The sequence below is a fragment of the Lytechinus pictus genome, chromosome 6 (assembly GCF_037042905.1).
Source record: "Lytechinus pictus isolate F3 Inbred chromosome 6, Lp3.0, whole genome shotgun sequence".
NCBI classification, from domain to species: Eukaryota; Metazoa; Echinodermata; class Echinoidea; order Temnopleuroida; family Toxopneustidae; genus Lytechinus; species Lytechinus pictus.
Window position 1 is genome coordinate 24,085,976 of NC_087250.1, and position 14,345 is coordinate 24,100,320.

Sequence of the window (14,345 nt, forward strand, 5' to 3'; positions counted from 1 at the left end):
TGATTAAAAAAACCCCAAAGCAATTCTAGCAGAAGTTTTTACTGAAAATATACTCACGTCTCTTGGATTTGTCCTTGTACCCAGGTTCCAAACTACCTGCAGAACCTAGAACAGAACCTTGACGTCAACATTGGAACCATCCGATTCTTCAAATTCGTCATCTACATTGCTCTTCTCTCTCACTGGAGTGCCTGCCTATGGTACCTCTTCGCATGCCCGTCCGGCAAGTAAGTATCCCCGTATACCTGCTGGCTTAACTATTATGGTACCGTTTGAAACCTGAGATACCATTATGGTACAATGAATCCGTGGTACTTTGCAATTATCATAACTGTAATTGAATATACCATATATATGTACCTCTGGTACCGCTGATTTATGTGATCTTTAATCGCTTCTTGCCTTGAAATGGCCACATATTCAGAGAAGAATAGAAAACCCCATAGGCCTACATCTTGGGAGGATTTCATGAAACAAATAGGTTCCTATCCTTGGGCACAATTGATTAATATGGACCCCCACCTAAAAAAAAAGATAAGAGAAAATGGAGCCCCTTCGAGCATAGTGAGTGAAAGTCACTATGATGGTAACTTGACCATCCAGTAGTAACTACCTAGGATACAATGCTCAACAACCAATCAAAAGCAAGGATTTCATGAAAGTTATCATTGGATGGCAAGCAACAATACCATAATTGATTTTCGTGATACAGGGTCTTTCTGTCTCACAACAGTAATTGTATCATATCGTGATAGATATCACCCTTGGTACCACCGAACACCCTCAGTTCCAATAATCTATTACCCCCATTCATTAGATTTCGGTGTTTTTCACAACACTTCATTACTTTTGATTACTCCTATGTATTTATTTCTTCTTGGTTCTAAAGAAATACATTTAAACAATCTGCTCAATTACTTTAATGCAATTCTTAAAGGCATTAACGTAAAATTCAAAAAAATGTTGCCTTCTCTGTTATTTCACAATGCTCTAACATAGTTTATAAATTAGTATGTTGCTATACGCTTTATGGCAATTGCAAACAACATGTGACCAAAAAATAGTTTAATTGGTAAGGAAATATTTATTTTGCTGTGTAATCAATTTAGCTTAATTCTTTAAGTTAAATGTTATTTTCACCCTAGTACAGTCGTAGCATCATATGGAATATGGGAAGTTACAAATATTTGATAATTTGCTGTACAAAAGAATCGATTTGTAACATGTATCAATACTTTTGTTCGGGAACAACCGTGCGGAGAATATTCTTCTGAAATTTCGCTTCCTCAAGTAAGATCCAATATCACGTGTGAGAGATTTATATAATTCTATTGTCCACATTTTTATTCTGCATGGACTTCACAACGTGTTTTCCATAAATACTCTCCGTCGCGTTATGATATCATACTTTCGCCTCAGTTTAATCATGTTCTATTTATCATACATCTAATTAATGCGCAACTTATTCTTGTTAACAATAATAATTTGTATTTCTGCATGTGTTTGAGTCTCCAAGACTTTTCTTCATGTAATTAATAAATGTTTAAACAAATTAAATAATCAAGAAGCAAATAAAGAAAATATTATTTGAAAGGAATACTTTTTCTTGTTTAGTATTAAAGGAATGATTATAAGGAGATAATATGACAAATTTTGTCACACCATAGTGGTAAAAAATTATGTAGTTATTATCAATGGAATTTTACTACTGTAAATGCTGTATCTTCCAATTATTTAATGTTTTATTTGTCATATTTGTGTACAATGTTACATATGTATGTGATTCACGTAGCATCTTTGTGGTACAACGCTGTTGTAGTATGCATCGCCGTCCAAAATAGTTGCCGCTTCGCTGTGAATTGCCTTGTATGTTATCCATGTTGCTTTTGCATAAGTAGGTTTTACACTGTAAAAAATGAAGTGCTAATTTAGCACTTACAGTGCTTGTATAGTGACTGCACTTCGAGTGCTGATTTTCTAGTTTAAATTTGAACTAGAAAATCAGCACTGGTAGTGCAGTCACTATACAAACACTGGAAGTGCTAAATTAGCACTTCATGTTTTACAGTGTATCAACGCATATTGTAGAAACCCATGTTGTATCAACATGCAGTGTCAAAAAAAATGTTTAGACTCCTTATTTTTTTGTCCAAGTATCCACACAATAGCTATATTAGAACTTATATTTAAGAGACTTTATCCCCAGATAGACTCGTTTGAATGCGTCAAGTAGCATCCTCGACCCTATCCAAAGTATCTTCAATGTCTTAACCACCTAGAACGTGAGGGCTCTTAAACATAGTTCTTCTGGAACTTGAAGACAGCATGGTGTATTCCCAATGAATATAATGGCTATGCTTAAAGAAAATATTCTCTAGCATTGTAGAGTGGACACCGCCCTGTTACATAAGCTTCAGAACACTTTTTATATATTAATTAAATTTCATTTACTTTTGAATAAAAGAGTAAGCAATATGTATTATGGGCAAAATAAAATTCTCATCATGCAAATTACTAAACATTTGTGTGTGTGCCACCGGAAGCGGCAAATCATTTTCAGTAACATTACACTCTTAAACTTAAATCACAAAGGCAAATTCTAGAGGAAAGCCTCCGTACAATTGTCAATATGTTTTTCATAAACTTGCGGGAGATTTTTTTTTCGGAGATCTTCTGTTGGTTAAAACAAAATTTTCGTCGTGAACTTAGCTTCAGCCTTCGAAAATCAAATCAAACTTCAGACGACATGTATAACTTCCCCTTTCTAATTATATTTTGAGACATTCGTTAAACGTAGATCATACATGTATTAGTACTAGTCCTATCACCATTTGCGTTCATTCTGTCATGTGTGTCCAGTCTTGTCTGCAATTCTAGTTTCGTTTTTGTGTCTTATTTTTTATTTTTTTAATTTTTTTATTGATTTATTATTTTTTTAAACAATTTTTGCTTACAAATGTACGATTGGTTCATTCCTGCAAGTATTTTCTTTGTATACTTCATTCATGTTGATTGAACACCATTGTCATTAGCGTGTTTTCTCGATTCTGAGAGAGATACGGTCAATCTAAATATCTGGGACATCCGCGAACAACCGCGTGTACCCGCGGGTAATCGGAGAATACCGCATTGATGTCCGCAAAGAGCCAACATTTTGTTGCAAGAAACTTGAAAATCAATATACTGTATAGTTTCAGAATCAGTTTAGTCTACAACTATTGATTTTCGATTTAAAATAGGTTTTATTTTTTTTTTGATACAGTTGAAATTGATATTACAATTTAAATTTGCTATTGAAATTTGCGATCGCTTACAAGTTGCGGTTACCGTAACCTTTCCCATTATCTTCAGCTTTGTATCGCGTGTTTGTTTTCCGCGCGTATGAAATTTGTTGGGTGCCCCGCGAAGTTACACTTTTATTTGCGGTTCCTTGTGTTGGGTTGTTCGTGGATATTTTCGGATTTTCGTAGGTTCCATATGCGAATCTATCAAATTGGTGATTGAAGTTCATTATTGTGAATACAGTAACATTGTCATGAGTGTTTGGAACATTACATCTCCTTTTCTTTGATTTAAGGAATTCCCGATACGAGTGGTATCACATTTTGAAAACTGATATGATATCAATGCAGGGATGGAATTGTAATCGGCTTATATGCTCTGTTTTGAAAGCCAGTTTATCGTTGTTGTTTGTTGTCAAGAAAATCGGTCTCCCTTAAACCAATTCAATACCAATTTTTTTTAGTCTCAAATCAATGAAAAAAAAAAAAAAATAACGATTTAGTTGCCACCAAAATGAAATTTTTGTGGCACATACATATTTTTTTATCGGTGCTAATATTACTTTTCTTCTTGTTCCATTTCACGCGCTATTTTTCGCAATTTTTAGCTTGAATTAAACTTACATAAATTGCAAATATAAAAAAAAATCAGGGTCAAGCTAGGTTTAGGACGTTTTATTCAATTTTTCCATTCAGTGTTCTTGTGTCTCCATTCTATTGATGAGGTCATAAATTGTCAGAATTTGACAATTTGATTATCTTCTTATTGTGATGATGTTGTACATGTAATTCAAAACGTGACTGTGTCAAATCATAAGTGATCTATGTCTTCATTGTTCATACAGCAGATCTAGACATTGTTGACCATATTAGACCAAATAAAATCGTTTGTATTTATTTCTTCATTCTTGGATAGAAATCAACAGCAAAATTTCATTGTAGTTCGTCCTACCAACTATTTTTTTTCATACATTTTGTTCCTCTTACATGTTACTCTATTAGCTATTTTCGTTGCATTTGTGTCCACGCGCACAGATTACTTTTCTTCATACATTTTCTTAGTTTTACAACGAACATCTTTTGTATTTCTCATTTTAATATTTTATTCATTGAACTGTAGTTTGTATCAACAGATTCAGTTTTAGTCAATTTGACATTAGCGATCCTTTTTATATATTCAGCAGCGTCTCCCAAAACTAAACTATAGATCTACTTCATTTATTCGAGCACCTCATATATTTCCGCACAATTATCATTGCTTTATAGTGTGTCTTTATTACATTTTATCTAGAATCTTCTTTTGAATATTGTACATTTGTGTTGATATGAAATAATTAGAGTGTTCAGTATACAGGGTGTATATGACAAAACCCGACAACATCTAGGCTTACATCATTTTGTAACTTATACGTTAGGTAGAAATGGATAGCAATATTGAACCGAGTATACATTGTAGTTTGATATGAGCTCTTACAATGCCACCCGACCCTTGGATCTTGCCCCAGCCATGCGGTCCCACACCTCTATGGTTCACTTGTTCCATGTTTTGCATGACTATAGAGCATCACCCGCCCCACCCCCTCTACCCCTTCCTATTAAGAAATTACATACATGACATGTGGTCTAACTAGTATTGTGATAATGTAAGCCCACGAATCACCACACACTGGTAACACATTCATTCAAGCACTCGCTTCTGCAGCCCCACCCGTCCTAGCTCACCCCTCACCATAGTTTTGTTGAGTTGTTGAGTGGATATTCGGTGTTCGTTACTTGAACAATCAGTGCAAATAACACTTGGAATTTAATTTTTGACAATAACGTTTGTTCTTTTCCTGTCTTGTTAATCTTTATAATACAACATGTTTCTCCCCGCTCTCTCCCTTTTGTTTCTTCAATGCTTACCCGATGATACCCGTTTCCCCCGAATTTTGTGCGTGTATTTCCTTCCTGATTCTCACTTACAACTTTTCCTTCTACTACGCGTTTCTTTAACACCCCCTATCGTCCAATCACTAATCCCCGCCCTTCTCGTGAACAACATGCCCCACTTGTGAAATTACTATGGTAACTACCCTTGTGTGTGTCCTTCCCCTCCCCCTTTAATATGTGCCCCGCCCCTTTTCCAACTTGGATTACGCCACGAAGCTGTCAAGTGGACATGTTCAAAAGCGATGCACATTTCGTGTTCAACAGTAAGGGGTCGACGAGGTTAGCATAAATGAATGGTTTGGTATTTTTTATGTATGATTTTTTTTCACACGTATTTCGCTTTCTCTTTCTGGCATTGGGTTTCTATCATTGCTGCTTTAACCTCCTAAAACTTGCCTCTAATTCTGAGTTTATAAGGTACCGGTATACATATCATTTACAAACATATGAACGTACATAAAATATTTATTATAATAGTTCACTAATATTATGATTTGGATGATGACGAAATTCATTATAATATAAATAGCGTTCGATAATGAACGTATCCTTATTTTCTTTCGGGGGCTGGTAATTATGAAAGATATATTTGGTTGATTGTCTTGCTTATGAATATTGTATGGTAATATTTCTAACTCAGGGTCTTTGGTGTAAGCAATTTATAAAACGATAAATATGGTACCGTAGCATATTATGATTAAAATTTTAACAAATTTAGGGAAGAAAATGTGATAAAAATTCGAGTCTCTGGCAAAGTTTCAAGTTAGGACCAATACAAAATTGTAATTAGATTATGTCCATCACAGGAGCTAGCTTGATCACATTTTTTTTTAAAATCTAAAGTTCCTCGTATTTAGAACACAACGACTAAAAAGCAAACATTTTAAAATCCACGGTTAGTTTAACGGTCAGTTTAGAGGCAAGTTAAATTGCATGCAGGCGGAATGGTTGATTAGTACATTTTTTTAGCTACCAAACGATGCTTCTTCTAATTTTACTTGGAAAATGATCATCACTTGTAGTTTTCTTCTGTTAGTTTACTACTTTAACTGTGGCTTTTATATTCGGAGCATGAACATCTTTCGCAACTTGCAACATTCTCGCTGCCTAGCTGCATTTTGCTTCATTTATTATCATCATCATCGGGGAAAATTCTATAATTTAGTACAATATCTGTAGCAGTAGTTGATAGATCATCATTAGAGTTAGTGGCATAATTGGTTTACCATTCAAAGTACTCATTCCTATGTTAAAATTTACGTTATATAATATATGGATAGTGTATTTATGAAGCTTTTTTTGCAGGGGAGGTGATATATGTACACCTTATAGTAACTTCCTGAGAGCTTTGGAAAACCCGAGTACAGGCAAATATTCGAAAACCAGCGAATCAAATTAGATGAATATACTTCGTAAGGTAAATATTCCGCATAATTATTTACCGGAAAAGGCGGAAATTAAGAAATCCAAATGAATGAAATGTAACAAAAAAAAAATAATATGATATCAAAATATTGCAAATGAACAAAGAGTGTGGATATTCACCTGCTTGTCAGTCATATATTTAAAAAATATCAATATAAGAAAATCAGCTAATCAGTGTCATTTGTCTTGGCATCTATTTCAAAATCACGGAGGAGTCATGATTTATTTTTTCCCGCTGGTTTACGAGTAGGCCTACACTTTCCTATTTATCTTCCCATTGTGCATTGAGTGTAGACTTAGACATATCATTCAGATGAATTTAAATTTATCATGTGAAGCAATGCCAGTAATTATTATTTGTATATTTTCCTTAAAATACATGTACAAGGATGTTATTACATTGTATTTGTTGTTATATGATGTCAATTAAGTAGGTTAATGTTAATCTATAAACAGTTTTCACTACGTGTAATTAAAAACAAACACACTTATACAAATAATATATTAAATATCATTTCATTTATTTTTAATTTTCACAAAAAATACGTCTCAAGTAAAGTAGATACGGTCGATTAAATACAAATCAATACGATAAATGAGATTAATGTGCAATCACAGTTGAAATACATACCTGTTTATGGATATATGACATCAATAATAGAACATTGTGATTTATATTTTGTGAAGATGAAGAGGCTCACTAAGAAAATCAAGCTTGTATTTCGTGGGCTACTCAAAGGGTAATGGGAATGCAAAATAATATTTATAGAAACAAAGATTATTTAAAACACAAGTCAAAGTAATCATGTGATTGGTTCATTCAGTATCACTCCTTATTATTACCGCATACCGACATAATGATAAAACGGCAGACGTATTCATAAATTAATACTATCGTAAATCCATCGCTATGATTTCAGATGATCATTTTTCCATTCGCACAATGCTTACACATTTGGTATATTTTGAATATGCGGAATAGCAATCTCATGTCATGGTCATGTATGTAGTAAATTCTTTGCATAGTTGTGTACTACGAGGACCTCGCTTCGATGATACAGAACCTCGTCTAAATTTTCACAACTTACTCAATGAATTTACAAGATAACTCATACTGTCATAAATCATTGTGGTCATGGTGGTCATGTGCAAAGTCAACACAGTCAATGTTGGGACACCAGGTTTTACTTCAAATTTCATCAAATCATTTTGCCCATTTTTTGCCCGTCACATATTTGTCGTAAATCGTAATTTTAGAGTGTTTTTTCTCATCTGATTGGCTGGATAGTTGATTTCTTTTGTGTGTCTGGTTCCTAAATCGAACGAGAAAGAAATATCATTACGATCTCCAATACTTTTATTGAATTGATGTGACCGTTATTATTATTACCAATTATAATTATTTTCCATTATCATTATAATTATTATTTTCATTTTCATTATTATCGACATTATCATTATTGAAATTAGTATGAATATTATGAAAAAGAAACATGTCCCAATAAACTGATAATCTAAATACAAAAAAAGTCTATGAAAGTTTATACTGCTATTATGAAATGAAATAGATTTTTTTGTTCAAATGCAAGTATCCTTAAATTTAACTCTAGATTTAATGTATTTTTTAAAATAGAATTATGACTAGTTCAAAGAAATAGTTAAAAAAAATATTGTTATTGTTATCAAAGTTTATTTGGGTACTTGCTTGTTTATCATTGATCTACTTGGTACGGTTTTTGTTGTTGTTGTTTGTTTTGATAATAGGATATAAAACAAAACGACCCCATAGAGAAAAGGATGATAGGTTCATTGCTTTCTCAAAACATTTATTTAGACCGGGTATACCTACTTTTGGATTATTTTTCATCATTATTTTCATGTTCATTTTTCAAACCTAATAATGGTTCATCTGTCTTTTATTGCAAATCATATGAATTTGGCTATGTTCATTCTTTAACCTAATATTGGTTCATTTGTCTTTTGTCGCAAATCATACGAATTTGGCTATTTTTACTGCAGGCTTCTAGATATAGATCTATAGATTATATTCGCCGCTTACTAATCCCTGTTATAGGTTGCGAGAAAACAAGCATTTTAGATATTTACAGTTATCAAATTTCCTTTCTAACTTGCGCTTCTTAGATAATTTAGTTTTCTTAGCCTTTGCTACAATTGGCATTATCCATTTCATTTTCATTGTTATTAATGGTTGAAATGTAAAATATAGGTAAGTATGATTTGACTTTTTCTTTTCTGGAAATTTTATTTGAAATATATTTCTACATCTCGGAAAGTGTATTAGCTCGCTATATTTAATTGCTGTTTTGGGGAGAAAAGACTATTACCCAAAGAGCATATTTTTAGTGTCATTTTTGGCCTGGGCAGGCGGGGTGTCATTTTGTTTACTACACTTGATAATTTAATTGATTCTTATGGTGTAGAAATTATCCACAAAGCGGCGGCACGTTATGAAAAAAAAATCAAGATTTCCCATTAAACTATCTTTCTTTCGCACATTTCCGCGAATACTTTCGAGGCCGCTTTCTATTGGACGAAAGTTGTAGAGAATATAGTCTTTACAAATACTGAATAATTTATTTGAATGATATATTAAGTAATATTTTATCGAAGCTGTTCTGAGACCTTGGTTGCGGAATGTCAAGTTAGTTATATTCTTGCTGCATTTTGTTTTTCATGTATTCACTTTTTTTTTAGTTTGGACTCCTCCAATCAATTTTAAACTGAACACTTTGTTTACAAAAAATACAAACTACGACTTCCGCTTCCCACGGTTGACCGGATAGCCGTAAATATTATTGGAATCTCCATTGCGTGAAAGGCGCTGAAGTTACTACCCGATTGCTAGTTCTTTTCTCAAGTGTAGATTACTGGCAATTGGTCAGAGTGGACTATGAATTCTTGATGAGTTAGTTGGTTTCTTATCAATCGGTAATTTGATGTCAGTTCTGTGATTTTAATCCTGAAAAAATATTCTTACCTCCCTCGCGATGTTTGAACAGCGACGACAGTGCGCAGGCCGCTCCAGTCGCCGACCCGGCGGAGGCGGAGGTTTTCACACTGGCGTCCCACGAGTACATTCAATCGCTATACTGGGCCGCGGCTACGATGACTTCTACGGGCTACGGAGACATCAGCGCGCATTCGACCATCGGCCGCGCCATCGCCCTGGCTGCGATGCTTGTGGGACTCCTCCTCTACGGCTATTGCCTCTCATCCATCGCTGCTACACTGGCAAACTCAGATGCTCCCAGGTCAGTCTCAGTTTAACTCATCATGATTTTATTAAAAGAATCATTTTAATTATATGATTTAAATATTTTACTCAACGGTAAGGAATTAAACAATTAACAAGAATTAGGGTCTAACGTTACTATAGCATTATTAGCATAAAGGAATAAATAAAATATAAAATTTAAATGAAAAACAATCATTAGCCAAAACAAAAACATCAGTGATATTTCTATTTTAGAATGACTACCCCCTAGCAAAAATGATAAGAAAAAAAAGCAATTGAAAAGCAGAAAAATACTTAAAACCGAAATCTGTCTTCAAATCATCAGACTCCTTGAGTGTCCAGTGCCATAAACGCACTAGGCCTCCAAATGATAATGTATCCTGTTCCTAAATTCTTAAGTGAAATTCGTAATGAGAAATTGAGAATACTGAGAGTGAGACATACTTATTGTAGGCCAAATATTTTAAAAAGAAAATAAGAAAATAAATCATGTATGGTCAGTATTTGAATGTAGAGCATGTATGCACTTGTTTGAATTTTTGACATGACATTGTTTGATTTTGATTTATTTCTACAGAGTGGGCTTCCAGGAGAAGCTGTTTGCCTCGCAGGATTTCATGAAGAAACACAATCTGAGCCTAGATCTACAACAGAGGGTTATCAACTATCTCAGTCTTGTCTTTAGAAGACACAGGTACACTTAAAATAAGGCTAACAAAATGTTTTACTTCTGATCACAAAACACAAAAAAAATTGAAGAGTTACCTCAAAATTTCAGCTACTGACTGCAGCCTTCCTCAGCGGTGTGACCCAATTTTACATCAATGTTGTGATCAATGATTGGGTCATTGATCACTACAATAATATGAGACTGCATGTTGATAGGCAGATAGTTGCAACGTCTCTGTGAATTATCAGAGTGACTTCTAGATGGAACTACATTATTACTTTCAGAGCAAAGTTATTGTACAGTCAAACCTGTGACTGTCTATTAAGGGCACTCCCCAAACAGGAGTAGTGACCACTGTAGACAGGTAGCTTTTATAAACAGGCTCTAAAACACATCTTTTTTTCAAATGAGAGACAATTTTGGTGGCCATTATAGACAGATTGTATGCAGGTGGCTGCTGACAAAGTGACAGGTTTGACTTTTTTATTGATTCAGTTAAACATCACCTTCATTCTCTTATTTCAGAGGAGAGGCTATCCCGGGTGGAGAGCGTGTGATGCATGATATGCCTATTCAGCTTCAGCAGGATATCGCCTACCAAGATGTACATGAGACACTTAGCAAGGTAACCAACTCAATCTTTGCAATCGTGCAGATTTTGATATCCACTTTCCCAAATTACACCGCTTTCATTTCCAGTTATTTAGGTCCATAAAAATTCATCAGGCGTATAACACAAAACAATAAAATACATACTAGAAAAAGTAGATGACCTCCCCAGATGCTAAGTAAGATAAAAAGGACAAGATTGTTAAAAAAACATCGTACAAGAATAATACTGACCATGAAATAGGAAACTACACATGAACAAAGCAAAGATTATGTTGTGTTGTGCCAGTGATAAGCAAGCAAAAAAATTAATAGATAAAACTTTGAGTCACAATAGGTCTGCCAGCTGTCCTTCCAAATTTCTCCTCTAATGGAGTACAGTTATTGGCGTCATGGATCTTATGTAGGATCTATTTTAAGCAAAGAGATGGTTCTTGTCTGGAGGTTTGATTGTTGGAGAAATTTTCTTGAAGTTATTTGGAAGTGTTGATTTGACACTGAAGAAAGAATTTTATACTGTAAGGTTTTTGAAATCACCTCTTAAATTATCAGAAATTTCATATTATTATTCAACTGAAATACATGTGATGGGCTTAATATTTGACCTGTTGTATTTTTTAAAACTTAAAAGTTAAATTGATTTTGCTATCCGAAAACACTCTTTTGATTTGGAACTTTTACTTCAATGTCCTGCCATGTATTATAGTAACATGATATAAGAATCTGCAGCCTACAACGATTATTTCCCCTTTAGTTTCCAACAATTTGAGTTTCCTTCTAATTGCCATTTTCACAGGTGCCTCTGTTCAAGGAATGTGACTCCAACTTCCTACGCATGCTTGCATTGAAGCTCCATGTATTCATCTTCATGCCTGGTGATGTGGTTGTTTATCAGGGGGATATGGGCCGCGAGATGTACTTCATTAGAAGAGGTACCTGTGAGGTAAGAAACAAACTTCAAAGTAAAGTTTTTGTCTCTCAGCAGAGTGAGACTATAGGCGCCGCTTTTCCGACGGCAGCGGCGGCGGCGGCGTCAACACCAAATCTTAACCGAAAGTTAAGTTTTTGAAATGACTGCATAGAAAGTATACGGACCTAGTTCATGAAACTTGGCCATAAGGTTAATCAAGTATTACTGAACATCCTGCCTGAGTTTTATGACACATGACCAAGGTCAAAGGTCATTTAGGGTCAATGAACTTAGACCATGTTGGGGGAATCAACATCAAAATCTTAACCTAAGGTTAAGTTTTTGAAATGACTGCATAGAAAGTATACGGACCTAGTTCATGAAACTTGGCCATAAGGTTAATCAAGTATTACTTAACATCCTGCCTGAGTTTTACGACACATGACCAAGGTCAAAGGTCATTTAGGGTCAATGAACTTAGACCATGTTGGGGGAATCAACATCAAAATCTTAACCTAAGGTTAAGTTTTTGAAATGTCATCATAACTTAGAAAATATATGGACCTAGTTCATGAAACTTGGACATAAGTTTAATCAAGTCTTACTGAACATGATGCTTGAGTTTCACGTCACATGACCAAGGTCAAAGCTTATTTAGGGTCAATGAGCTTTGGCCAAATTGGGGGTATCTGTTGAATTACCATCATAACTTTGAAAGTTTATGGATCTGATTCATGAAACTTGGACATAAGGTTAATCAAGTATCACTGAACATCCTGTGCGAATTTCAGGTCACATGAAAAACGTCAAAGGTCAATGAACTTTGGCCAAGTTGGGGGAATCTGTTGAATTACCATCATAACTTCGAAAGTTTATGGATCTGATTCATGAAACTTGGACATAAGAGTAACCAAGTATCACTGAACATCTTGTGCGAGTTTCAGGTCACATGACCTTTCAAAGCTTATAGATATAGTGTATAAAATGTGGATATAGGGGTAATCAAGTATCACTGACAAGTTTTAAGTCACAGGATCAAGGTCAAATGTCAATGAACGTAGTATTGTATCATCATATGGTGTTTTTTGTGAATAATTTTATAGTTGTTTTCAAAGTCAGCACTGCTGCTATATTGAAACGCGTGATGCAGCTAAGACCGCCAGAGGCATTCCACTTCTTTTATTTTGATCTCATAATCCAGACAATCTTATTGAATTGGGTCCCATTATTTTTAACCCTTTCTAGGCCAGGGGGGGGGGGGCCTCGGAGGCCTCCCCCCTCAACGAATCGCGCGATATTTTCGCCGTGCGAATTTTTTTTGACTGCGCCGCTCGCTGACTTATTACTTTCAAGTCTTGCGCAACTTTTGAGTTCAATTTTGGGTCACCCGGATACGTGGTTCCGAAATTACGCAACATTATGTAAGTACATGTCAGACCCAAAATTGCTCAAAAACGTGGTTTTGTGTAAAAGTCAATGCAAATTGTGTTTCAACCAAAATTTATAAATGTATGATTATTTTTAGTTTTGCTGGTCTAAATGTATTTATTTTATGCTTTTTATGATCTCAGAAGAGTCCCCAACAAATTTCATTGAAAAAACAATGAAAAACAAAAGGTCAAAAAACAAAGAAATACATAAGAAAGTGCCAAAAACAATATAATACATAAGAAAATGATTTGATATCGCAATTTTTTTCATGTACATGTACACCGCAAAGAGTTTCTATACCCAAAATTAGTACATTTGGAGCTTTATTTAGGGAGTTGGAGGAAAAAGTATGAAATTGCATACTAATTACGCATAAATTAGCATAATCACTTAATAGCGATTCGCATGAAATAAATTACTATACAATTTTGTAGATTATGTCCAAGGCAACCCACGTGCCAAATTTCGGCGCAATCGCGCGGTCGACGGTCGAGATCTTAAGGGGGGCCTGGGAGGCCCCCCCCCCCCGGCCATATGAACTCCCAAAATACCCCCGCCTAGATAGGGTTAAGTAAAACGGAAAATGAGCTCGAGCATTTCATCAATATTTTTTGTCTGACAGGTTGTCAGTTCTGACAACTTTCCTTACCGGGTAGATTTCAATGGCTGTGAGGCACTCTTACTATGGCAACTGTCAGAGAAAACAGGACTTGTCGGATGAAATGTCTGACAAGTCGTTTCATGAAATGTTCCAGAGATGTGTGTGTGTGTGTATTTGAGTTTTGTCAGACGTGCAGTGGCGTAACAGGCGGGGGGGCAGGGGGGGGGGCA

General features: G+C 34.9%; 1 protein-coding gene across 1 annotated transcript in view; it reads left to right on the forward strand.

Moving 5' to 3' along the window:
* Window positions 1-14,345, forward strand: part of LOC129263078 (uncharacterized) — an 86,683-nt gene that overhangs the window by 33,841 nt on the left and 38,497 nt on the right. The window contains exons 15-19 of the mRNA XM_064100488.1: window positions 85-227; window positions 9,659-9,910; window positions 10,472-10,588; window positions 11,090-11,189; window positions 11,970-12,116. Coding sequence (XP_063956558.1) covers window positions 85-227; window positions 9,659-9,910; window positions 10,472-10,588; window positions 11,090-11,189; window positions 11,970-12,116 — 759 coding nt within the window. The remainder of the gene's footprint in view (window positions 1-84; window positions 228-9,658; window positions 9,911-10,471; window positions 10,589-11,089; window positions 11,190-11,969; window positions 12,117-14,345) is intronic.